General features: G+C 44.0%; 1 protein-coding gene and 1 long non-coding RNA gene across 6 annotated transcripts in view; both read left to right on the top strand.

Moving 5' to 3' along the window:
- LOC105498875 (family with sequence similarity 120 member A) overlaps positions 1-16,485 on the top strand; it is a 115,402-nt gene extending 98,917 nt beyond the window's left edge. For 2 of the 5 annotated variants that reach the window (XM_024786752.2, XM_011771253.3), the window contains exons 12-18: positions 1,069-1,183; positions 6,822-7,031; positions 8,234-8,417; positions 8,988-9,125; positions 11,530-11,671; positions 12,635-12,731; positions 14,599-16,485. In XM_024786752.2, the coding sequence (XP_024642520.1) occupies positions 1,069-1,183; positions 6,822-7,031; positions 8,234-8,417; positions 8,988-9,125; positions 11,530-11,671; positions 12,635-12,731; positions 14,599-14,910 (1,198 nt within the window). In that variant the 3' untranslated portion in view covers positions 14,911-16,485. The remainder of the gene's footprint in view (positions 1-1,068; positions 1,184-6,821; positions 7,032-8,233; positions 8,418-8,987; positions 9,126-11,529; positions 11,672-12,634; positions 12,732-14,598) is intronic. The other 3 variants (XM_071077541.1, XM_024786753.2, XM_071077542.1) reach the window with 3 other exon arrangements.
- A 583-nt stretch (positions 16,486-17,068) lies between these two features.
- LOC139358075 (uncharacterized) lies at positions 17,069-26,404 on the top strand. Its single transcript, XR_011612314.1, has 3 exons — positions 17,069-17,932; positions 19,407-19,463; positions 26,229-26,404. It is a non-coding gene; the product is annotated as an uncharacterized lncRNA (long non-coding RNA).
- The last annotated feature ends 204 nt before the right edge of the window (positions 26,405-26,608 follow it).

Genomic DNA, 26,608 nt, shown 5'->3' with positions numbered 1-26,608 from the left:
TACTTAGTTTGTGTTCCCATGGATGAATATTAATTAATACAAGAATGACTTAGTGCTCAGCACCAACTCTAACCCTGGGTTTTGTTAACTCAGATTTTAAGCACTGAGCAGACTTCGCAGATGGGAATGGAAAGAGCTTTGTTAAGCATGTCATGGTTCTCTGAACTCCTTTTGAATTATTTGCCAGAGATCACATAGTAATCTATCATCAGAAGTTATTTTTAGTGATCAGCTGGCAACCTGATTAGGTCATCCTTCAAGTTTATTGAATGCAAAGAACTGGGAACCATTAGACTTCAGAAAGGTTTATGACTAAGTCATTATAGTTAGCCCTTCACTTTTTCACACCCAGACACACTCCTTGGGGTTGTGCCTCGTGCAGTGCTCCAGGGTGTTTGTGATTCAGGCAGTGCTGTTACTGAGAAGGGAAGGAGACTCCTATGTGGACCTGTTCCAGTTGAAGATTTGGAGATTGATTGTCCTTTAGCAGCCACTTCAGGGTGCACACATTTTGCTGTGGTTCTAGTGATGGTCCTACACATTGCTTTTCTTGAGTCTGACTCCCACTCACCTTGTGTCACCGACCCCATCTTCGGTTGTTTACCTGCTCCACGGACCTGCAGCTGCAGAGTGGCCAGGCAATGGTCTTTGCTTTTCATCTCTGGATTTGTCTTTCTTATTTATACCTAGAGTCTGCCTCCTGGGTATCCTGGCTTGAACAAAGAAATGAATGAATCCTGAAAATTGGTACTTAGAATGTGCTTTCAGGGTTTAAATGCTTCACAAGAGTTAGGTTGTATCAAAAATCCCTGACCAGCTAGTTTTCAGTCTCCACAATTTAGTGTGCTGTTTTTAATTACTCTAAAGTAAAAACATTCTGATCATCCTGTTTTCATTTGTAATGGCATCATCAAATGAAAGTAGAAAAGTAGAAAAACTGAATAAGAAATCACATGAGTCTTCTTAGCTCACATCATCCGGAATTTACCTAGAACCTCCCACTGGGCTTGTCCATGTGACGGGCGACCACTCAGTAATCACCAGCCTTTCGTTTCTGCCTCTCACCAGGTACATGGTGCAGTGGCCGGGAGCACGCATCCTGCGGCGTCAGGAGCTGGACGCCTTCCTGGCTCAGGCGCTGTCCCCCAAACTCTACGAGCCTGATCAGCTCCAGGAGCTCAAGGTAATTTGTCAGCCTCATTGCATTGTCTTGGACAGTCTCGCTTTGGATTTTGGTGTAATGCAGCTAACTTTCAACAGGCAGAATTGCTAATTCTTTAATTGCTTTAGTCCACTGAACTAATAATACTAATATGATAAGAACTTGATCAATCGCCTTCATGGCAAAAGGAATATTCCTTTCTAGTTATGGATTTGCTATCCCCAGTTTGGAAATGATTAGTCCCACTTTGTCAGAGAATGGTTTCCCCTTGTTTACCATTGGATGTTTATTCTTATTTATCACATCATGAAATAAACTTGCCTTTTATATTTTAGGGGGGATTCCAAACCCTGAGAGGGCTTGATCTTAAGAATTTTCTAACATCTAGCAAGGATTCTTTTTCTTATTTCATTTCACTGTTCCTAATTACAACTTTAGTTTTCTCTAAAAAATATTCTTTGCCCCTCTACTAGTGTAAAATCCCTTATAAAAACCACTTGAAGAACGATGTTACATCATCATTTCTATCCCCTTTTAAGTCAGCATTTAACATCATATTCCTTTTAATTTTGCCTTCTAGTAATTCCTTTTGTTCTTTGTTTTGACAATATTGATTTTTCTCCAAGTTGTCACCTAATTTTTCAGTGTGAATATCTTTTTCAATATACTTTCATTAGTTACCTGGTTCACATGGTTGTAATTGCTTTCTAATTTCCATATTAAATTTTAGAAAGTTCAAGACTTTTCAAAGCTAGTTAAATTAGTAGATCAGCCTTTTCTTTTCAATGTATAGGGTTTCGTTTTTTTCTTTGCCATCAGTTCTTTTGTTTTGTTTTATTTTGTTTTGTTTTATAGAGTTTGATTTGTAATCAGTTAATCTCTTTCCACAAAATTGCCTTCACCTTTAGATCTTTTTGGCATTCTTTATGAAGGCATTCTTTTCATGGAGGGGAATTTTAGGCTCACTTAATAGATTTTCAGTATTCAATAGTTGTTGCTTAATAAATTTCTAGTTTATCCTAAATTATCATGTTAAATTGAGTAATTTGATGTTAAGTGGCCCTCCTCAATTGTGTGGAGCTCACCTGAGACTTCTTATGACTTAGAAATAAGCTAAGTAAAAAAACCAAAACTTAGGAGAATTCACTTCAAATTGTATTCTTTACTTTGTAGATCAAGCTTTTCTGTTTGTTAGACAGAAATTATTATTTTTAATGTTTTTGAATTTACGTTTCTGTTTTCAATGTTTGGTCAGGTGTCCCCGTCAGGCAGTGTGGCTGGTGCTAAGTCAGGTCCTTTCCCGTGTCCTCACCTGGTTTGTCTCATCACCACCGTCTTCGTCACAGACTGTGCTTCAGGGGGTTGGAGATACTTTTGCTAGAGTGTGGTGCCATCCCTCTACCTCTACTCCTGTTTCTCTTATATAGATTATTACATCAGTATTGACATCCCAGTTCTGAAAATCAGACCGCCAGGTATCAGGTATGCCCACTAAGCCTTATTCACCATCAAGTTACTTTTACTCAAAGTTCATCTTATATCCCATATCCTTTTCATTTTTGGATCAACACATAGGATATAACTTTTGAAAAACAATCACACTCGAAGCTTTCATTTTGGTTCTTTTGAGATCTTAGTGCTTTCATGGTTTTCTCCTGGTTCTTCATCTAAAGCCAGACATTTGTAGAGATGTGCTCAGAAAGACATATGTATGTATAGTAAACTTCAGTCTGACTCATCGATCCTCTGGGTCTTGCTTGTCTGGAGGTCGACAGTTCCCTTTAATAAGAGCAGCCTAAGTGCTTCATTTTCATGATTAGTATAAATTCTGAAAGAGCTATAAGGAAAAATAGCACTTGCTGGGGGGAAAGGCAGTTATTTGCTTTTTTGTTTTTTAAGATTGAAGATCCTCTCAGCTATCATCAGATTGAGAATTGATAGGAATGATCATTATTTAAATGCTACAAAAATTCCTATGCAGAGCTGAGGGTTCCAAAATTCAGTGATAGAAAATTAAATTCTAAAATTGCCTTTTCGTTTGACCATTAAAATTTTTTGCAATATCAAAAGCAGCAACAGTGCTTTGTTGTAATACACCATTTCATGGTTTGTGATATAGTCAACTCTTGAATGTTAACTGGTGTGTCTGGGCCTGCTACCCAGTTTGTGGATTGCCCAGACCCTGTTTCTCTTCTCCCATTTATCACCCACTCTGTGGTTGGCCATCAGAGGAGGAAAAGAGGAAGGAAAAACCCAGTGCTGACAGTTAGGACTCTTGTTAGCTTTTTCTGATGGGAGGTTTGGTGGGAAAAGACATTGAAACCATTAGTTACAATGAATTTTTAAGAATTTCATCTCATCCATGCTTTCTTCGTCCGCCATGTCCATGAATAATTGAGAGTGTTCCATGTGGCTCCTTGAATACCTGTGACAGTGATTGATGACCCTCATTTTTCCTGTTATATTTTTTAAGCCCTTCTCCTAGGTTACCAGCATGAATGTAATTAAGGTAAAATTAGCACTGACCCTGTGTTTTGAGGAGGGTGGGTAAAGGATGAGAAGGAACTTTGTACCATTATAGTATTTGTCCAGTATCTTTCTCCCTTGCCTTGACATCCCTATAATTGCCTTAAATTCTTTTAACAGTTTCACATGCCAAGTGCAGAATATAAAAGATGGAAAATGAAGAGCTTTAAAGACAGTATTAGGGGCGTGCAACATGTCTGTGATACGTGTAAGAATTATTTTGCATATAGGTAAATATGACAAATTGAAGTAAGAGTCTGTTGCCCAGTAATCAGATGTTGGACGAAGTAACTTTACTGGAATTTGGTTCTTGAGCTAATTGGTCAGAGAGATTAACTTCCATATTTGTATTTCCTATAAAGTCAGAATTTTTTGTCTGTATTTCTCTAGTTGAGGAACTTTGGATGATGTTGAATATTTTATCTCAGTTGATAGAATGAGGTTAGAATGTGAGTATTGCAGCCATTTTTATAATCAAGCATTCAGATTTGGGTTCTCCCAATTACCAGCTCTGTGACCTTGAACCCTCTGGGACCCGTCTGTACAAGGGAGTACTCTTTAGAGGGCCTGTGTTCTTTGTTGTTTAGAGATGGCAGTGAGATAATGAAAAAGCAGCGCTTGATACATATTTCTTAAGTTCCCCATAAATATTAAATATTATTATTTATATAACTAACATTTAGGGAAAGAAAAACACCACATAATGTAAGTTTAAAAAATTGTCAAAGGAAGCAAATTTACACCGCAATGAAGATTTTATTCAGATTGTTTATGCAAGCTCTTATTCTAAGAACTTTTCTCTGTTAGATTAATGCTAATTGAACTGTTAATTATCTTGAAACTATAAATATCTTTTAAAAAATTCTTAAAAGTATAATCCTTTAATGTTAAGGCCATTTAATACACACACACACACACACACACACACTCACACACACACACTGTAGCCTTGCTATATTCTTCCTGTCAGCAAATGTGGAGATGAATAGTTTTAACTAGGGTGCTTCTGTGCCGTGTACATCTGCTGCTGTTTCTTAAGTTTGGCATGCAGATAGCCATTTGGCGGATGAGTGGTTTTGAGTTACATTGGATGTGATCATCACCAGCCCGTTCCTAAGAAACACCTGCAGGGGCTGGGCGCTGGGGCTCATGCCTGTAATCCCAGTACTTTGGGAGGCCGAGGCAGGCAGATCACATGAGGCTACGAGTTTGAGACCAGCCTGGCCAACATGGTGAAAACCCAACTCTACTAATAAAGTACAAAAATTAGCCAGGCATGGTGGTGCACATCTTTAATCCCAGCTACTAGGGAGTCTGAGGCAGGAGACTCGCTTGAACCCGGGAGGCAGAGGTTGCAGTGAGCCAGGATTGCGCCATTGCACTCCAGCGTGGATGACAGAGTGAGACTGTTTCAAAACAAACAAACAAACAAACAAAAAACCATTAGGGTGGTGCTGCATGTGCTTTCACAGAGGGTGTTGGTGGCATTTTATGTTTTGACATTTGGACATTTGGATAGCCAGGCAAAAACTTTATAGCAACATTTTCGCTCCCTAATCCTTGACCTGGCTTCTCTGTTCTCTGGCGTAGGGCAGAGAGGGGGCACAGAGGCCCCTGGGCTAGAAGCAGCGGGGTCCCACCTGACTGGAAGGGATTTGTGGTCATCATTTCTGCAGTGCAAGGGGCCAGGAGATGGTTGTCCTATTATTCATGGGCCACACCTCTGCTTGGCTGCTTTCTGGCAGGGTCGGCTCCCTCTTTCTGCCTTGAGAATTCTCCATTTCTGCAGCTCAGAGGTGGGGGTAGCTGGGGTCTAAATGAATCAAGTACATTTTCTCCATTTTGTTGCAGTATGACCTCTGTTCCTCCACTTTGCACGTAAATATAAAAATGCATCTAATTCTATCACCCCAGCCCTACCTGCCCCCAAGGGAACGTTTTTTAGTTCATTTCCCAACAACTACATGGGAAAAGGAGGAGCTGGTGATGTACAATAGGATCCAGAGGTGTAAACACCTTTTATAAATTGGTGAACAGACTTCTCCAGGTTTGGAAGGTTAACTGCATTGTGAAAATTTAAAAAAAGGTTGGGAAACAGTGTTAGCTGATAATAGGGAATGTTAACACAAACAACAAGAACAGCAGGTGATCATAAGTTTATTAGCATTTGGCACCAGAATGACCTTTTTCTCTTTAATGAAAAGGCCCTTTAACCTGCCACATATAGGCATTGCTTAGATTGATCTCCCATAAACATTGCATTCTTGAAAAGCCACCAAAGTCGGAAGACAAAAGCCAGAGCAAAGCTAAAATTTTATCCTGGATAATCCACAAACTAGGTCTTTCACACACAGATGATCAAGAGTTGACTGTACTCATGTTAGTGTTTCTTACTCTGCTTATCAGACACTAGAAGCGTGGGCTCTATGTAGAGAAGGTAGGCACCCAGCTCTCAACACTGAGGGAAGTAGAAGTCTGTGCAAATTCTAGTAGTATGTATGGTTCAAGAACCATATTTTTGTTGTCTTCTTTCATTTATAAGCTATCCATTTCTCCAAAAGACATTTTGGCAGTCTTACTGATAAGTTGCAGTTAAAAACATTGACATATAAAATGATGTAAACATAAAGTACAAATTTATTTTAGAATGTAATTATACCAAATATTTTTAAATGTAACTATTTGAAAATGCAGCATCTTAATAGAGTGTTCAGTGTTGACACTCTTTCTGTTTAATACGTTACCTGCGTGCAGGTCTGAGATGTGAAGTGTTACTTCACAGGGAGATTGTGGAGCTCTGGACTCTAAGGAGACACAGATCATTGCTCATTTTGTCACGTGTCAGCCTTAAGTGCAGTGTTACCCTACGCTGCAGAATGCTTTATAAACTCAACCTGAAATACTTGAGTATGTTCATAAAATATTCTCTTAAATTCAAATGTGTTAAATTACATAAGTATTTCTGTTCAAATGAGGCCAGTGTTAGGTCAATATAAGGTAATGATAGGACTACGTAGTGGTGCTGTTTCGTTGAGGGATATTCTGTTAACTTTGGAGAGTTTTAGTAAGACATTGGAAGAATTTAATACTGTAGTACTCTTATTCCATAGAAATTACTCTTTTCAATTTAAAGATTGAGAACCTAGATCCCCGAGGAATTCAGCTATCAGCTCTCTTCATGAGTGGAGTAGACATGGCCTTGTTTGCAAATGATGCATGTGGACAGCCAATCCCCTGGGAACACTGTTGTCCTTGGATGTATTTTGATGGCAAGCTCTTCCAGTCCAAACTCCTCAAAGCCAGCCGGGAAAAGACCCCCCTCGTCGACCTCTGTGATGGTCAGGTATGCTGGGGCCGGGTGGCTGCCTTTAACTGCAGCGAAATAAAGCTCATTGGCCAAATCTGTCATCTTTTGTACCGTATTTATCATCCTGTGTTTCAAGATTCTGTTTTAGGTTGGGCCTGGTGCTGAGTGTCACTAAATGTCACTTCAGTACCCAGGATGAGCCAAGCTCCTGATATAACATGGTTTCTCCTTATTTGTGGTAGTAATGTTCTAAAATTCACCTCAAATGCCAAATGAGTCAATACTGAACCATTGCTCCTAGGGGAAATACAAGGCGCTGGGTTCCTTCAAGGCTCTGGACACATATTTTTGTCAACCAATCTATATAATCTTATTGCATGTGCATTTTGGTTTAAAGACACCTTATATAGTATGGATTGTTGACTCGTTATTATTGAACTCACAGCCAGTAGCTTCTGTAACATGTATTTTCTCTGTAAGGCACATTACAGCTTCCTTGTGCATTTGGGAACACCAGACAGCACTTCAGCATTATTTGTTTATTTATTTATTTATTTTGACACGGAGTTTCGCTCTTGTTGCCCAGGCTGGAGTGCCGTGGTGCGGTCTCGATTCACTGCAACCTCCCCCTCCCAGGTTCAAGTGATTCTCCTGCTTCAGCCTCCCAAGTAGCTGGAGTTACAGGTGCCTGCCACCATGCTCAGCTAATTTTGGTATTTTTGGTAGAGACAGTGTTTTGCTGTGTTGGTCAGGCTGGTCTTGAACTCCTGACCTCAAGCAATCCACCCCCGTTGGCCTCCCAAAGCGCTGGGATTACAGGCGTGAGCCACCGCACCCAGCCGGGGAGCATTTTAAACAGTGAAACCACCAACAAAAAAGGACAAAAATGTGAAACACGTGGCACCTAATAAACTGTGAAAAGGATTCTTGTTTTCAGTATGAGCTGAAACAAGAAGGCAAGCGTTCTCTTGTTTGACCTCAGCTGGGGTCAGCGCATCAGGCAACAAAACTTTTTGCTGTGTTCTGCTCAAGCCTGCAGATGACCAGAAAACTGCCGTGAGTATTGATTTTTGTGGTTACAAAGAAACATTAGCAAGTAGGTGAATGTGCAGATGTAGAATTCATGAATAAAGGGAACCCACTGTACAGTTGATAGATCTTATTTCTTTAGTGCTCATTTAAATTCAATTAAAACCCCCTGTGGATGGCATTTTCACATGCTGGTCCTTGACTTCCAGGCTGATCAGGCTGCCAAGGTAGAGAAGATGCGCCAGAGTGTCCTCGAGGGGCTCAGCTTCTCCCGGCAGAGCCACACGCTCCCTTTCCCGCCGCCTCCTGCCCTGCCCTTCTACCCCGCCTCTGCATACCCGCGGCACTTTGGGCCTGTCCCACCCTCTCAGGGCAGGGGCAGAGGCTTTGCAGGTGAGTTGACTGGGACGTGTTCCTGTGGGTAACAGATGCCATTTTCCTGTAAAGAACGTGCAGCCCTTGTAGGCAAGCCCATCTGCTGTGTTGACCTTGTCACTGTTGGTCTTGGAGGTCCCGCAGCAGCAGTTCTTCAAGTCCGTGAGGAGCAAGTTTGATCCTGGAGATAGGGGAGAGGGACCTGCTGCTGCGAATGCAAAAGCTGCATCGTAAAATCTGTCAGTCAAGCTGAAAACTCTGCTCACATTTTAAGATATATTTTTTTCTCATGTATAAGGGAAAATAAGCCCACCCAGGGCAGAGAGAGCCATTTTCCAGGACTCATCTCCCAGGGCGCATCCTGAGCCCCATGCCAGTGCCCTGTTGAACGACCTGCTGCAGGGAGGGTGGCCTTACAATGCTGGTCCCCAGGGACCATGGGCACAGGACAGCGAGGTGACAAGAGGGGCCAGGAGACCCCTCCATGGCAGCTGGAGGAGGCAGGGGCCACTCTGCCCGAATATCCAGCAGGGCCCTGAGTCCTGTCCCTTACACTTCTCCCCTCTCTCTCTACCCCGGGTCCCACAGGCGTCTGTGGCTTTGGAGGCCCCTATGGGGAAACGGTAGCAACAGGCCCTTACCGTGCCTTCCGTGTGGCGGCAGCATCGGGACACTGCGGAGCCTTCTCAGGCAGTGACAGCAGCAGGACTAGCAAGTCCCAGGGCGGTAATTATACCCACCCCTTCCCAGAGCTTCTGCCTGCCAGCACTTCCTTCGCTCCATCGTCTGGCGCCTTCCTTCCTCTACTGTCCTCATGAGCCCTTCCTCCAGCAGAACGGCCTTTCTTCTGGGTCCCCGCTCTGGCCCTCACTGACCGCTCCTCCTGAGACTCTCTGCTCTCAGGGCTCGGCAGCGGCCCTGCTGTGGCCAGTCTCTCCTTTCAGGGTAGACCACTGAGTGTCCACCTAGAACAGAGCCTTTCTGTGCACCTGGGTCACCTGACCATCGCCTCGTGTTCATAGGATGAGCTGCTGACTAATAGTGGCGTTTCTTTCCCAAGCAGCCATCTTTTGGTAAAGATTATCATGCTTGTATAGAACATTCTAATGGTCACAGAATTCCTGACATAAAAAGTCTGTCGCAGTTTGTTTCGCAGAAGCATTTGTAAACAAAGATCTAATGTTGGGAATATAAACAAGGCAGTTTACTGTAGATTCCCAGTGCTTCTCTTTGCATTTGTATTCGACTTGCAAAGGAGAAAAGGGTCTTAACATTTAGCACAGGAAGCAGTGTCCTGTGACGGGGCTGTAATCGGAAGCCAGTCACCTGTGTCTTTGACCTCATCCCGCATTTTGGGACTGCAGATCTAAATCTGCCCATCAAGTCACATAACAGGACTGACTGTTCAGATGTGATTTTGGAGTCACATTGAGGATGGGCAAGCCTTTCTCTCTTGATTAACAATGTTTTTCCAACTCAATTACATGGGATAGTTAGGGAGGCCAGCAAGGGAACTGTGCGGGAAGGTGACTCTTGCAGATTTGGCCGTGGGTCACCCCCTCTGTCTGCAGGTCGCCTCTCCTTTCCCTGGTGCAGCTGCATGCTTCTCTGCCTCCTCTGTCTGCAAACCGGCCTCCTGCAGGGTGCTACTCTGCTCTGTGACTGCTCCTTATGCAGCTCGCAGCCATGTTTCCTCTCTGCTTCTTGATTTGCTTCAGCTCCTTCTAGTGCCTTGAAACTGAGGCTGGCCCGTAGTTGGGATCAAAGATGGAGGGAGAGGGGAGATTGCACTGTGGATAGTGTAGGGCAAGAAGTGAATTTTTAGACTGGAATGATAAAAGGAACCTGCTTCCTAATTTTCTTAAAATTGTGTCTGGAACTCAGATTTGCACTGCCTAGTATAGTAGCTGCTGGCCACTGCTCTGTTGAGCACTTCAGCTCTGGCTAGAATGTGTAAAATATATATCAGATTTTAAAACTTAAAATGGGAAGCAGACTAAAATAGCTCATCATTTTTTTATCTTGGGCCAGGCACAGTGGCTCATGCCTGTAATCCCAGCACTTTGGGAGGCCAAGGAGAGAGAATTGCTTGAGGCAGGAGTTCAATACCAGCTTGGGCAATATAGTGAGACCCCTGCCTCTACAAAAAATTTTAAAAATTAGCCAGGTGTGGTGGTGCACACCTGAAGTCCCAGCTACTCAGGAGGCTGAGGTGGGAGGATCGCTTGAGCTGGGAGGTCAAGGCTGCAGTGAGCCATGATTGCGCCACTGCACTCCAGCCTGGGTGACAGAGCGAGACCCTGTTTCAAAAAAAAAAAAAAAAAATCTTGACTACGTGTTGAAATAGTGTTATTTTTGATACACTGAGTTAAATAAATACATTATTAAAACTTCTTTTCTCTGTTTCTTTGTACATTTTTCATGTGGCTACAAGAAAATATAAGGCTTGTTGTAGGTTTCTGTTGGACACTGCTGAATTGCCACAGCTAACACCAAGATGATAGCTTATTATTATCCATTTCCACTGTCAGAAAACAAGATGCTTGGGGGTCTGGTTTTATTTGCTTATTTTTTTGTTTTTAATCAGAAGTTTTGCTGCTAATTAGCAATTAGAGAATTTTCTTAGGTCAGAAAGCTTACGATTTGCAGTAATCAAAAGAAGTTAGTAAATTTCTATTTGTGACTTTGCTTATGGAAATTCTAATTTAAAAATACAATAAGAAATACAGGCTATGTTTATTGATTCTATGATGTTCGGTTAAGGTAGTAAACCTGGAAGTATTTGCCTAAAGAGAAAAACATTCTGAGTTTGCAGATTTCCATCTTGGTAGTATAGAAGGCATGCCAAACGCACCTGATGACAACACTTTAGTGAATCTGTTTCTATCTAAAAAGGCTTGCACATTTGCAGTGGTAACCTAATTCAGTTGTCATGGGTTCTTCACAATCGTTTTAAGTCAAACAGTGTGCACATAGATACACTACATAATAAAAAATTGTACAAAAAGGAGAAAGTAGCTTCATAGTAAATATAAACCAAAACTGGAAAGAAGTTTCTTGCTTTTATCTTTTTGCTATTCTTAATTCTGTGATTGTAAAGATTTTGTCTTTTCATGTATTTTTTGTGCAGGAGTCCAACCTATACCTTCTCAGGGAGGCAAACTAGAAATAGCTGGCACTGTGGTTGGCCACTGGGCCGGGAGCAGGCGGGGCCGTGGGGGCCGGGGGCCCTTCCCCCTGCAGGTGGTTTCCGTCGGAGGACCAGCTAGAGGGTAAGTTCTGGGCCACGAAAATGTCTTCTGTATAAATAACGAAAACAACTTCTAACTGGCTTTTTTGACTTGGAAGTTTAGTAGGAACATTTTTATATCGTTAGATACATTCTTTAATATCGTTTGCATTTATTTAATTATTTAGTTTTTATTTATTTATTTAAGATGGGGTCTCACTGTCACCCAGGCTAGACTGCAGTGGCACAATCACAGTTCAGTGTAGCCTTGACTTTCTGGGCTCCAGCGATCCTCCCACTTCAGCCTCCCGAGTAGCTGGGACCACAGTCATGTGCCACCATGTCTGGCTAATTTTTGTATTTTTGGTAAAGACAGTTTCGTCCTGTTGCCCAGGTTGGTCTTGAACTCATGAGCTCAACCAGTCCACCCGCCTCAGCCTCGCAAAGTGCTGAGATTACAGGTGTGAGCCACTGCACACGGCCTTTAACATCATTTATAATGTTTGCATAGGATCCCATTTATAGTATTATGTAATTATTTAATTAACCATTATTAAATAATTAACCATGCAATTTTCAATTAACCAGGTGCCTTAGCAATTTTTTTGAAGTAGCATTTTTAAAGTATTAGTTTTCAAATCAAATACATTGGATATGGGGGATGTAGCTCCGGGGTAGAGCATTTGACTGCAAATGTATTGGATATGAACCAAAAAAATAAGATTGATTGTTTGGAATAAATCTTCCCTATAATCATACTTAATCTGTTTACACCTAGTGTTCCATTATTGGAACGTGAAGCATGTGGGAGTTATTTATGCCCTACTGCTCAAAGTCATACCAAAGTCTGATTGCAAAAATTCAAAAAATGGCAACTTCCGGCATCAATGGGTTAATTCAGTGCTTCATAAAGTGTAAGACTGGATGGCTTCAAAGTCATTTGATACTATCTTAAATGTCTGTAACAGATTTAAGTGTTTACTGTTGTCCTTTTTAATTCATTTAGGCGTCCAAGAGGAGTTATTTCCACCCCAGTGATTAGAACATTTGGAAGAGGTGGAAGGTACTGTGGCAGAGGTTACAAAAACCAGGCAGCAATTCAGGTAAGAAGACAACATGATGTTTGTGCCAGTTCAGGGCCCTCAGGGATGTCTCCTGTCTGAGCTTGCACTTCTAGTGCCTGTGCTCAGACAGAAGGGCTGTGAGGGTAATGCTTTAGCTGTCAAGCATCTAACACAGTAACTGGCACACAGCTGCTCACCAAATGTCCATTTCCTAGAGCCCAGATCATTTTGCTGTTGAGTGCCTCTTCAGGTGGTCTCTCCCCTTTGCCATGACCCTGTGTCTCTGGTGGCTTCCCGCCTGGTGTGACACGATGGGCTGGGCTCACCTTAGGCATTGCCTGGCCCTGACGGAGCTGGCACAGCCACTTTCAGTTTCTTTTTTTTTTTTTTGAGATGGAGTCTTGCTCTGTTGCCCAGGCTGGAGTGCAGTGGCACAGTCGTTGTTCACTGCAACCTCTACGTCCTGGGTTCAAGCGATTCTCATGCCTCAGCTTCCCCGAGTAGCTGGGACTATAGGTGCGTGCCACCACGCCTGGCTAATTTTTGTATTTTTAGTAGAGTTGGAGTGTCACCATTTTGGCCAGGTTGGTCTCGAACTCCTGACCTCAGGTGATCTGCCTGCCTTGGCCTCCCAAAGTGCTGGGATTACAGGCGTGAGCCACCGTGCCCAGCAGTCCTGCTATATTTTTATGTTTTGTATTACTTGTCTCAAGGTTCAAAGAAAATGATTGCATTGATTCATGGAGAAGGTGTGTTAGTATTTCTGAAATTTTAGGGTTGGAAGCTAAAATAGAGGCTGTTGTAGGAGAGTATGTGGGGACCCTTGGTTTATGGAGGTCATTCCTTAGGCAAGGGTCACATCTCCATCTGGTTGAGTGAATGGATTTTGTCATCAACAAGGCAAATACCCTGGTTTTCAGAATAGGAGGCCTAGAAGATGCTGGAAGTTACCACCATCTTTATTGGGAAGGGGATGCGATGACGAGAGCTGGAAGATTTCTGTTCTTGTCTGTAAAATGACCGTTTGAAGGTGAAAACCATCCATATTTTCTTCAGCACCGAGTCAGTCTATGACAGTGGCTCTCAGCCCTGGTGATTGGCCCCCAAGGGACATTTGGAGACGCTGATTGTCACGACTTGGTGTGGGGCACTGGCTTTTAATGAGTGAAGCCTAGGGATGCTGCTAGACACCCTACGGTGTATGGGACAGGCCCGTCACGGAGAGGAAACAGAGCCACCGTATCACATGCCAAGGTTGAGCCTGGTCTAATGATAGAAGCAATTCAAGATGTGTCTTCACAGCCTTCACAGAGAGCCATGTCTTTCAGAAAATGAGCTGGATTAGTCTCAAGGACCATTTTTTTTTCAGAGAATTATTTCTAAATCTATTCAGAGGAGGGGGGAAGGCCCATTCAGAAGAGCTATTTCACAAAACGTGGTGCTTATCAGTGCAGATTTCTTGTTGAGGTTCCCTAGCAATGAGTATAGTTCCCCAGTAGACATGGGGTATGTGCACTACTGCATGTCACAGGCAGATGTGGAAGACCCTGTTTGTTTTGTGGCGGTGGGAACAGTCGCAGTTTTAGAGAAGACTTATTGAGGGGCGTTTGTTACTTTAAACAATTTGGTGCCATTCAAAGGATTAGACAGATCTCCTGAAGGGGGAATCTCCCTCATTTTCAGGATATTAACTACAGAGAGTTGAGAGAAGGGGCCGTGGAGGGAACTGACAGAGACAGGTAGAGCGTCTGCCGCCCAAAAGTCAAAGCAAAGACAGGGTGAGAGGGACCCAGCTGGGCAGTGTCTGCTGTTGAATCTTCAGAGTGTCATTAGGCCAACATTTGCATCCTCTCTCTACTGTTTATCAGAAACCACCTTCTCATTTGTTGTCCTTCATTTTAAACAGGGCAGACCTCCTTACGCTGCTTCAGCAGAAGAAGTGGCCAAAGAACTTAAGTCAAAATCTGGGGAATCGAAGTCCTCTGCTATGTCTTCAGACGGGTCCCTGGCTGAAAACGGAGTGATGGCCGAGGAGAAGCCGGCTCCCCAGATGAACGGGAGCACGGGTGACGCCAGGGCCCCCAGCCACTCTGAAAGTGCCTTGAATAATGACTCTAAAACGTGCAATACAAATCCTCATTTAAATGCACTAAGTACAGACAGCGCTTGCCGCAGAGAAGCTGCTCTGGAGGCAGCTGTCTTAAATAAAGAAGAGTAAACTTATTTTTTATAGAGGGTGAAGGATGCTGGAAGGGTAAGGATTTAGGAATATCTGGAGAGAAAGAGAGCCTGCAGTTATGTACATTTTGTCCTTTCCGTAAGAGAAAAATGAGGACTTTGGAAATTCAGATCCCTCTTTGATATCAGAGATTTAAACAACACATTTTTAGTTTTAACCAGTTGTAGTCAAAATGCTACAATAAAACAAAAAAGAGAAAGAAAATGAAGAGCATTTGACTCCCGCACTTAAAATGAAGTACACATAAAGTTTAAACTGGTTATGACAAAAGCCTATAGTTGTGTTTCTTGAACTATAAAGAAAACAAATTTTGGCAGTCTTTAAGTATATATAGCTTAAAATATAATTTTTAGCATTTGGCACCATATGTATGCCATTATATTTGATTTTGCATTACTGTTTCACAATGAAGCTTTCTTTAAGGCTTTGATTTTTATGATTATGAAAGAAATAAGGCACAACCACAGTTTTTCTTTCTTAAATTTCATCACTGTTGATGTGGTTCTTTTGTGTTAAAAAAAAAAAGTGCAACTATCAGAACTAAAAAATTATAGAGTAATATTGCCGTTCTGCTGATTTTAAATATACAATACATCATACATACTTTACAAGCAAGTTAAATGGAGATAAAGTTGAAATCTTAGAAGATGCAAATGACCTTTCAAAATCAACACAATGTGTTCTGAAACTTTCGTGACTAATACCATGCATCTGTGATCAATGAACTATGTGGTTTTGAATCGGATGTAGACCATTAGTACTACTACTTGAGCTAAACTTCTGCATGGTTCATAATTTTTAAAGTGTGTAGTTAATATGCATGTTATCGTCCTTTCTTCCATTCTTACCAGTATGTGCCCATTTGCAAAACAAAAATGCTAATAATCAGTAATAGTCCTATAAAAGATGTTAACTCTGTTTAGTCATTGACTGATCTTGCTCTAACCTTAAAATTTTGTGATTATTGACCTCTGTTGCATTTATTCTAAAGCCCCCCAAAAATTATCTAGCCGTTTCGAATATCAACATTACCCTGGTGTATTCACTGCTGTATGCATTATTGTTCTTTGTTGCTGTTTTATGCCTTCATATTAGCAAATATGAAATTCTGTGAAAAAAAACCCTTTGATCTTAAAAAACAAAAAAAAACCACCCCCCCCTTCTGTAGCAGGAAACAAATTGCTTGTTCTTGAGAACTTTCCCATCAAGAATTTAGTAGAAGCAGGTATACTTCTATCATTTTGATGTTTTTGTTAATGTTTCCAAACAATGTACTTTGAAATCAGAATCACTTCTTATCGTTTTCATATACTTCTGATGCTCTTCATCACATTAGTGATCAGAAATGAGGTGTAATTCCCCAACCCCTGCCCGCAAGAGCTAAGTAGGATCTTACTGTAAGTTGAAGGGAGTTTTGCCCTAACTCATGGATTGTGCAAGAATGAACTGCTGTTGGGTTTGACTGACTGTCGATGGATTGTGGTGTGGTGTATCTGAAGGCTATTGAATGCAACTTACAATGCTTAATAAAAATCTTTATTCTTTTAGTATAAAGTATGGCGTGGCTTTTAAATTCACTTGTAAAAGCTAATTTTACCGAGGTTTAATTCAAATCGAAACAACTACTGAAAAGATCGGAAAACCAAAGTTTAAAAATATTTTACCTTTTCAAAGTAATTCCAGGTTTCCGGCTTAGAGGAACATTAATATATGATTAATTTGTTTGATAGCTAAATTTCAAGCAACCAAGGGGATTAAAAAAAAAAATTCTGATGAAGCAGACTTACAGAAAAGGTTTTTTTAAGCCCCGAGGAAGCAATAAATTTGACTCCACCACGTTTTAAAAGCTGGATGTTAGAAATATAGTCCGTTTTTCATGCTATCCTTTTGATTGACGGCTCTTCTCTGCAGCCTGATATGAGGTCCCCGTACCCAGGTCCGCCGAACGCCTGGGGAAAGCGTCCCGTGCTGCCCCCTAGCGGCGGATGGTGGGCTAACGGCGCCGGAGGCGGCCAGGAGAGCCGCGGCGATCCCGCTCAAGGGAGGGGCTGGCGCTCGCCCGGGGGCGCGTTTCCTTCCTGTGGAAGGGCGGGGCGGGGCCTTGCGTGGCGCTTCCTGGTCCGCCACCGCGCAGGCCCAGGTGCGCGCGCAGCCCGCGGGGCGTGTCCGTGTGGGTGAGGCCTACTCCCTGCTTTTTCCTCCCGGCGGCCGAGCCTGCGCCGTGAAGCCCGTTCTGTGTGCGAGGCCGGCGCCGGGCCCAGCGGAGACCCGTGTGTCCCGAGAGGGACCGAGCAGACCCCGGGAGCTCGAGTGCCAGCAAAGCCCGAGCCGAGCCAGTTTCTCCAACTAACACCCTGAGAGCTCTCCTGGTCCTGGCTGTTCAGACCTCAGACGAATTCACCCCTTTTTATGGGGCGGGCTTTCAGAGTTTGAAGGAAGTGAAGCCAGTATCACTCACTCCAGGGCCTCTTCCTACCCCCACACGCCCGTCCCTGACGGTGGCCCGCTGTTTCGGGCCTGCGGCTGAGTCCCTCTGCGCCACCCTTCCGGCGGCGGGCCCCCCAGCCCGTCTCTGTGCTGTGGGAAGATGGGGGCGCCCGGACGTCTCGGTCTTTCAAAAACACGATTCCACTGAGGACCCTGCCTGTGACGGGAACAAGTCTCACCCACTCCGGATCGCACATGCCTGGCAGAGGGACAGCGTTGTGGAGGAACACCTTCCAGGCCCACCAGCTTCCACCACCCATTGCTAGGCAGTGCCTCTCCCACCGTGACAACCATGCACTTTTCTTCCCTCTCCCAAGGGGCAGGTCCACCCCACTTGAGAATAGCAAACTGACGGGGACAGCCCTCTGGCTTTAAGAGGGGAGAGGGACAGGCTTCTGAACAGCAGAGTCTCAGCAGCAGGAGCGCCCGCATGTCAAGGGTCCCGCTCAGCTCCCTGACAAGCAGGTGCTCCTTCCTTCCGGTGGCTCTGGTCTCTTAGCTGCAATTGCTGTAGGTGAGAGAGCAGCACAGCTTGCTCCAGGTCACTCTCAGCAGGGACTCGGCTGCAATCCAACCCTTAGCTCCAGGTTGGGTCTGTCCACCCGCTCCTAAAGCCCCAGTAGGTGCAGGCTTGGGCATTAAGGAAAGAGGAAGGGAGAGGGTGCTGGGGCTCCAGCGATCCTGTGGCTGGAACAAGGAGGCCAAGGACACCCCTCCTTGCTGGAGCCATCCTGGCCACTCCTCCCACACCACCAGAATTGCAGAGGAAGGCCTAAGGGCCAGTGACTCTGGGTGGCGCTGGTGCGGGCTGGACTGAACGGTGATGCTGATGTTTCACCTTCCTGGCAGCATGATATCCTGGGGCAAGTCGTATGCCCTCCCGCCTGGCCATTTATTCTTTTCCTTTTCAAAAATAGGTTTTACTTTTTTTTTTTCTTCTTTCAAAAGCAGTATGTGTTTATTGTGGTAAGTTTAAAAAATACTGGCTAGATACACAAAAAGGAAAAGAAGTCCCCAGTGACTCCTCCATCCTGAGACACCTGTTTTTAACATTTAGTCTCTCTCCTATGCAATATACAGATTCTTTTCTTATACAAAAAATAATCATGTTAATATTTTGTAACATTTTCCCCACTTAGCATCATTTGATGATTGCCTTTCCCTACCATACCATATCCTGTCACAGTCCCACAGACTCCACGGTGGGGCTGCACCGTAACATATTCAGTCTTTCCCCACCAGCATGGTTGGACATTTCCTTGTTCTGCAAGCACTTGGGGAGAGTCCATGTCAGGTCCAGCCCTAGGCCCCATGGGATAGATGTCAAGGCCCCTGCCTTTCTGGCATTGACATTTGAGTAGGGGGACAACATACATGTGTACAAATAAGAATATTTCAAGCAAGAAAATGAGAAAAAGAGGATGGGGAGATGGGTGGCATGGGCAAATGATGCAGCCATGAGTGGAGGCTATCTGGGAACACAGGTCTGGGCCAGGAGCAGCAGATGGAGCACCCAGCTGAGGAGAATCCGTGGAGAGCGGAGAGCCCCATGGCCACCCTGAGGACAGGGCTTGCTGTGTCCTCCAGTGCTGTGGTCTGTTGAAGGCTTTGGGGCAGGACGGGTTGTGCTTGGATGCCCAGTGGGCTCCAGGTATCCATGCTACCCTGTAGGTGGGTCTTGCGAGGACCAGTGTCATTATTCCTGGTTAGCATTTCACCAGAAGGATCTCCCAGTGGGGAAGGGTGAGGGAAGGGAGTCTTTTGGTGCTCCTGCTGATTGAGCCCTGGAATGCTGCTTGGTATCCAGGGTCCAGAAGCCGTTTGTCTGTACTAGCCTGGCTGCTGGGCACAGTCAAGGCACTGGTGTTTGCCAATTTGACAGGTTAAAAAATGGGTTTTTATTTGCATGACTTTGATTTCTAGTGAGGGTGAACATTTCGCCTCTTACATTTAATTTGCCCATAATTTCTTCATTTTTCAATTGACAGGGAACTTCTAATGTCTCTCCTGGCTGTTTCATGATCTCCCAAACAATCAGGCCAAAGGTAAGAATTTTCAGAAATAATTCACTGTCTGTACCTTCCTCTGTATCATCACCAACAAGGACCAAGGTAGTGCTAGGCTGCTCTGCCTTCCAGGACACCCCTCCTTGCCCTGCATTCCTTCTCCCTGCTCAGAGGGAACCCACCTCTGCACTGCGCGGGGCAGACAGCAGAATACATGTGTTTTATGACGGACGCTAACCTTAGGGCTGACTCTCATCCCTCCCTCCCTTTTATTCTACTTTCAGTTCTTCTGAGAATACACTGATTTCTTGTTAGCCCCAACTCCCTACCCCTACTCACTATATCTTGGACAAAAGTCCTTTGCTACTTAGCTCCTCATGTTGTGGAGTAGACGGTGCAGAGGCCTTTTTGCCAGGAGCCTGCGCTGGCCAGCCTGTCAGCTCTGCCCTCATCCTCCCCACCTTGGTCCCCAAGCTGTCTGGTTACTCCTCCCTGTACCCCAGGGAAGCCTCCAGTCTTGGCCCTAACACAGCTCAGGCTAAGTTGACCAAAGACCTGCAGATGGGGCAAAATAGGCTTTTCATTAATGTGCTTTGCCCTGTGCTGAACTGGCTGTGGGACTTCACCAGAGTTTGTAAAGGACAGTCATGTGAAAGTGCACTCAAGAAAAAATAAAAATGCAACAGCAGTGGTAGTAAGTTCTATGAAGGACAAATGCAGAGGAAATGAGGAATTTACATGGGTGGGGGTAGGAGGAAGGTGTCAGGGAAACCTCTCTGAAAAATGACCTAGAGGGCAGGTGGGAGCTACCCAAGCAGATTATGGGCACCTTGGGTGGACCAGGATATCCTTTTCCCATGCTGTGCCCAGCAAGTTCCATCAGTTCAGGAAGCAAACAGCTGGAGGCACCTGTGTAGACCCATCCTGACCTCATGAAACCATGCCTACTCCTAGCATTTGTGCATGTCCATCCCCACAAACTCAACTGATGCCAGTATGGGCTATAGAGAGGGTCACATCAGTCCCAGTTTGCCCAGGATAGCCTCAGCCAGTTTGCCCAGGATAGCCTCAGCCAGTTTGCCCAGGATATCCTCAGCCAGTTTGCCCAGGATAGCCTCAGCTTGCCCCTGTTCTGGTGCTTTATTAACAGCACCCTTTTGGATAGTAGTAAATAATGTGGTCACCTGGCTCAGAGACTTGTCCACAGGCTCACTGCATCCAAACATCACAGGACCATCCTAGAGATGGTCAACAAGGAGGGTCACTTTCATATCTGTCAGAAAAGCCCAGATGGCTTAAAAAATTTCCCCAGGTACTCCAAGAAGGGGCCCAGTCTTTGAAGTTTCTATGCAGTGACCAAATCGACTCATCTTTCACAAATACACAAATACACACCCAGCCTCGAGCTAGTATTTCCTTTCTAACATCTTCCACCCCCTATCAATTACTAGTTACCTGTCTCTTGCTCTGGCCTATGGAATATATGGAGGTAGGAATGTTTCTGCCTTGTTCACTGTATGAAACCTGCATTGGTTGTGTGCCAACAAAATAACCTAGATTAAATGGACAAATTCCTAGACATACAAAACTTTCCAAGACTGAATGATGAAGAAACAAAAAATCTCAACAGACCTACAACTAGTAAGGAGATTGGATCACTAATCAAAAACCTCACAACAAAGAAAAGTCCAGGAACAGATGGCTACACTGGTGAATTGTACCAAACATTTAAAGAAAAACTAGTACCAGTCCTTTTCAAACTCTTACAGAAAACTGAAGAGGAGGGAATACTTCCAAGCTCTTTCGATGAGACCATGATTACCATGATACCAAAGCCAGACAAAGATACTAGAACGCTACAGACCAATATTCCTTATGAATATTGATGCCAAAATCCTCAATAAAATACTTGCAAACTGAATTCAGTAGCATATTAAAAGGATCATATGCCATGACCAAGTGGGATTTATTCCCAGAATGCAAGGATGTTTCAGCATCCAAATATCAATCAATGTAATACACATGTTAACAGAATGAGCAATAAAAACCTACATGGTCATCTCAATTAATGTAGAAAAAGCATTTAACAAAATTCAACACCCTTCCTTGATTAAAAAATTAAATACATTAGGAATAGAAGGAAACTTCCTCAACATAGTAAAAGCCATATGTGAAAAGCTGACAGCTAAAATCTTACTCAATGGTGAAGAGCTGAAAGCATTTCCTGTAAGATCAGGAAGAAGGCCAAGGATGCCCACTCTCACTACTTCTATTCATTATAGTACCGGAAGTCCTAGCCAGAGCAATTACACAAGAAAAAGGAAAAGAGAGAGAGAGAGAAAAAAAAAAGCCATCCAAATTGGAAAAGAAGTAAAATTATCTGTTCATAGATGACATGATCTTATATCTTCATGTAAGATCATCAAGATATAGGAACCCTAAAGAGTCCACAGACATAAAACCATCCCAAAACCTATGAATTTAGTAAAGAGCAAGATACCAAATCAACATACGAAAATTAGTTGGCCGGGCATGGTGGCTCATGCCTATAATCCCAGCACTTTGGGAGGCCGAGACGGGCGGATCATGAGATCAGGAGATTGAGACCATCCTGGCTAACACGGTGAAACCCTGTCTCTACTAAAAATACAGAAAAAAATTATCTAGGCATAGTGGCTGGTGCCTGTTGTCCCAGTTACTCAGGAGGCTGAGGCAGGAGAATGGCATGAACCCAGGAGGCAGAGGGTGCAGTGAGCCGAGATGGCACCACTGCACTCCAGCCTGGGCAACTGAGTGAGACTCTGTCTCAAAAAAAAAAAAAAAAAAAAAAAAAAGATGGGCGCGGTGGCTCACGCTTGTAATCCCAGCACTTTGGGAGGCTGAGGCGGGCGGATCACAAGGTCAGGAGATCGAGACCATCCTGGCTAACACGGTGAAACCTCGTCTCTCTAAAAATACAAAAAAATTAGCCGGGCGTGGTGGCAGGCGCCTGCAGTCCCAGCTACTCAGGAGGCTGAGGCAGGAGAATGGCATGAACCCAGGAGGCGGAGCTTGCAGTGAGCCGAGATTGCGCCACTGCACTCCAGCCTGGGCGACGGAGCGAGACTCCGTATCAAAAAAAAAAAAAAAATTAGTTTTGTTTCCATACACTAACAATGAACAATCTTAAAACAGCCAGATGCAGTGGCTCACACCTATAATCCCAGCATTTTGGAAGGCCGAGGCAGGCGGATTGCCTGAGGTCAGAAGTTCGAGGCCAGCCTGGCCAACATGGGGAAACCCCGTGTCTACTAAAAATACAAAAATTAGTCAGGTGTGGTGGCACATGCCTGTTATCCCAGCTACTCGGGAAGCTGAGGCAGGAGAATCACCTGAGTCTAGCAGGTGGAGGCTGCAGTGAGCTGAGATCATGCCACTGCACTCCAGCCTGGGTGACAAAGCAAGATTCCATCTTTAAAAAAAAAATCTGAAAAAGAAATTATGAAAAAAATCCATTTATAATAGCATCAAAAAGAATAAAATACTTAGGAATAAACTTAGCCAAGGAGACAAAAAGCTTGTACACTGAACATGGAAAACTACCAAACACTGCTGAAAGCAATTTAAAAAGACACAAATAAATGAAAAGACAGCCTGTGTCTATGGATTATAAGACTTATTGTTAAAAGGTCAATCTCTTAAAAGCAATCTACAGATTTACTGCAATCCTTATGAAAATCTCAACAATGTTTTCTTGCAGAAATAAATTTTCTAAAGGAAAAATCCATTCTAGAAATCATATGGAATCTCAAGGGACCCCAAGTAGCCAAAATGGTCTTAAAAAAAAGAACAAAGTTGGAGATCTCACACTTCCTGATTTCACACTTAGTACAAAACTACAGTAATCAAAACTGTATGGTACTGACATTAAGACAGACATACAGACAGACAAAATACAATAGAGAGCCAAGAAATAAACCCTCACATATATATGATCAAATGATTTTCAACAAGGGGCCAAGACAATTCAGTGAGAAAAGGACAATATTTCTAACATGATGCTGTGAAAACAAGATATTCACATGCAAAACAATGAAGTTAGGTCCTTACTTTACATCATTTACAAAAATTAAAACGAATCGAAGACCTAAATGTAAGAGCTAAAACTGTAAAACTGAGAGAGAAAACTAGGGAAAATGCTTCATAATATTGGATTGACAATGATTACTTGGATATGAAACCAAAAACACAGGCAAAACAGGAGAAAAAATAGATAATTTAGACTTCACCAAAATTTAAAACTTCTGTGCAAAGGACACAACAGGGTGAAAAGGCAATCTATGGAATGAGAGAAAATATTTGCAAATCATGTATCTGATAAGGGGATTAATACCCAGACTATATAAATGGCTCCTAAAACTCAACAACCAGAAAACAACTCAATTCAAAAATGGGCAAAGAGGCCAAGCGAGGTGGTTCATGCCTATAATCCAGCATTTTGGGAGGCTGAGGCAGGAGGACTGCTTGAGGCTAGGAATTGGAGAACAGACTGGGCAACATAAGGAGACCCCAGTCTCTACAAAAATTAGCTGGATGTGGTGGTGCCTGCCTGTAGTCCCTGCTACTTGGGATCTCTTGAGCCCGGAAGTTTGAGGCTGCAGTGAGCTATGATCATACCACTGTACTCCAGCCTGGGCCATGGACCAAGACCCTGTCTCTCTCTATTAAAAAAAAAAAAAAAAAAAAAAAAAAAAAAGAGGCTAGGAATTTGAATAGATGTTTCTCCATTAAGCACATGAAAAGATGTTCAACATCACTAGTCATTAGGGAAATGCAAATGAAAACCACAATGAGATCCCACTTCACACCCATTAAAGATGACTTTTACCAAATAAAAACAAAAACAGCAACAACAAAAAAACCAAGACAAATACAAAACAGAAAATAGTAAGTGTTGATGCAGATGTGGAGTAACTGGAACTCTTGTGCATTCCTGGTGGGAATGTAAAATAGTATAGCCATTGTGGAAAATGGTATGGCAGTTCCTCAAAAAATACAAACATTGAATCACCATGTGATCCAGCAGTCCCACTTCTGGATATATACCCAGAAGAAGTGAAAGCAGGGACTCCAACAGTTATCTGCATGCTGATGTTCATAGCAGCATTATTCACAATAGCCAAAGGATGGATGCCACCCAAGTATCCACTGACAGAGGAATGGAGAAACAAAGGGTGGCACATACATACAATGGAATATTATTCAGTCTTAAAAAGGAATTCTGACCCATGCTACAATGGGGATGAAACTTGAGGACATTATGTTAAGTGATATAAAATGGTCACAAAAGGACAAATATTGTGTGGTTCCACTTATATAAGATACCTAGAGGAGTCAAATTCATAGAGACAAAAAGCAAATGGTGGCTGCCAGGGGCTGGAGAAGGAGGGGTTTGGTGTTTATAAGGGACAGAGTTTCCACTGGGGACTGTGGAAAAATTTCTGGAGATGGATGGTGGTGGTGGTTGCACAACAGTGTGAATGTACTTAATACCACCAAACTGTGCATTAAAAATGGTTAAAATGGTAAGCTTTATATTATGTATATGTAACCCCAATTTTACCAAAAAACCTGCATTTGCACTCAACACGTTTAGTGAATATGTGAACCACAGGCCCTGGAGCAGGCTGTGCTGATGGCTGGGTAGGAAGGGGAATAAAACACATCCATGCTGCAGCGGCACTGTCATTGCAGCACCAGGGTGCAGGTGTGTGGAGGCCCTGGAGCTTGTGAGCCCACCCATGCTGCACCTGCACAATGCCAGCCTGACTGAGGTTATGGGTAGGGACATCTTGACCCTGGCATAGCCTCCTAAGTACTGAAGTGCAGCTGAGCCCTGGGCAACGGGGAGGGTGTGGTGGGCAGGCATTGAGGTACCAGGCAGTTAGTAGTTGAGGGAGTTAGTAGTTGGCTAACTACTAAGCAGAGGAGGCCATTGAGTTTGAAAGGCAATGAGGTGTGGGAGGCAGTAAGATGCTACCTGAACTTCCAAGGCCACCATGCTCCTCCTCTCTGGGGCCTTTCCCTCCTTACCACCAGGCAAGAGTGAGTTCACTGCGCTCCTTGCCCTCTCTCAGCAGTCCGATCGTGGCCTTTGCCCCCCGCTCACCTTCTCGGGGGGGTGTCCCTCTAGCCAGTGCCCTTCTTTCTACCCAATCATCTTGTATGCATTGATGTATGTACTGACTGTCTCCCTTTACTCCAATGTGAACTCCAACACAGCTGAGACTCTGCTGAGTCCTCAGTGTCTACAACACTGCTTGGGACACAGTAGATGCTCAATAAATACCTCAGTAGAGGAGTGAGAGAGAAGCAGGGAAGGAGAGAGGAATGGGGAGGCGCGTGTCCCGAAGGAGATGGAGAAAAGAAAGGGGAAGTCAGCTGGGTGCAGTGGCTCACGCCTGAAATCCTAGCACTTTGGGAGGTGGAGGCGGGCAGATCACCTGAGGTCAGGAGTTTGAGACCAGCCTGACCAACATGGAGAAACCCTGTCTCTACTAAAAATAGAAAATTAGCTGGGTGTGGTGGCACATGCCTGTAATCCCAGCTACTCGGGAGGCTGAGGCAGGGGAATCGCGTGAACCCGGGATGCGGAGGTTGTGGTGAGCTGAGACCACACCACTGTACTCCATCCTGGGCAACATGAGTGAACTCCATTTAAAAAAAAAAAAAGAAGAAAACAAAGAAAAAGAAAGGGGAAGCCATAGGGACAAGCCAAACAGAGGGAGCTTGTGGGGTCGTGATGATACTTGTTTTATCCCACAGACGACAGGCAGCCATGGAAGGGCTTTGAACAAGAGGAATGTATCTGGCGGAGCACAGGAGGTGCAGGTGGGCACAGAAGACCATCTGGAGGGCAGGGCTGGGAGGTGGGTGGGGTGGACACCCCTGAACGACTAGAGGGGAGGCGGAGCTTCTCCAGACACATTCTGTGCGGTGGCTGCGGGGCAGGGAGCACAGACCCAGGACTTGGAGATCAGCCGAGGGCTCCTCACTGGCTCCCACCCTCTGCCATCTCACCAGGGAGCAGACATCCTCTGTCCAGCTAGGTGTTTAATTGCTTAGCGCCTCAGTTTTCACTTCTGTGAAATGGAACCAATACCAATACCTAAAGGCACCAAAGGAGAGTCCTGAGTATGCATTAA

The sequence above is a fragment of the Macaca nemestrina genome, chromosome 14 (assembly GCF_043159975.1).
Source record: "Macaca nemestrina isolate mMacNem1 chromosome 14, mMacNem.hap1, whole genome shotgun sequence".
In the NCBI taxonomy this organism is placed as follows: domain Eukaryota; kingdom Metazoa; phylum Chordata; class Mammalia; order Primates; family Cercopithecidae; genus Macaca; species Macaca nemestrina.
The sequence above is the reverse complement of the archived record's forward strand: the minus strand, read 5'-3'. Positions and strand labels throughout refer to the sequence as shown.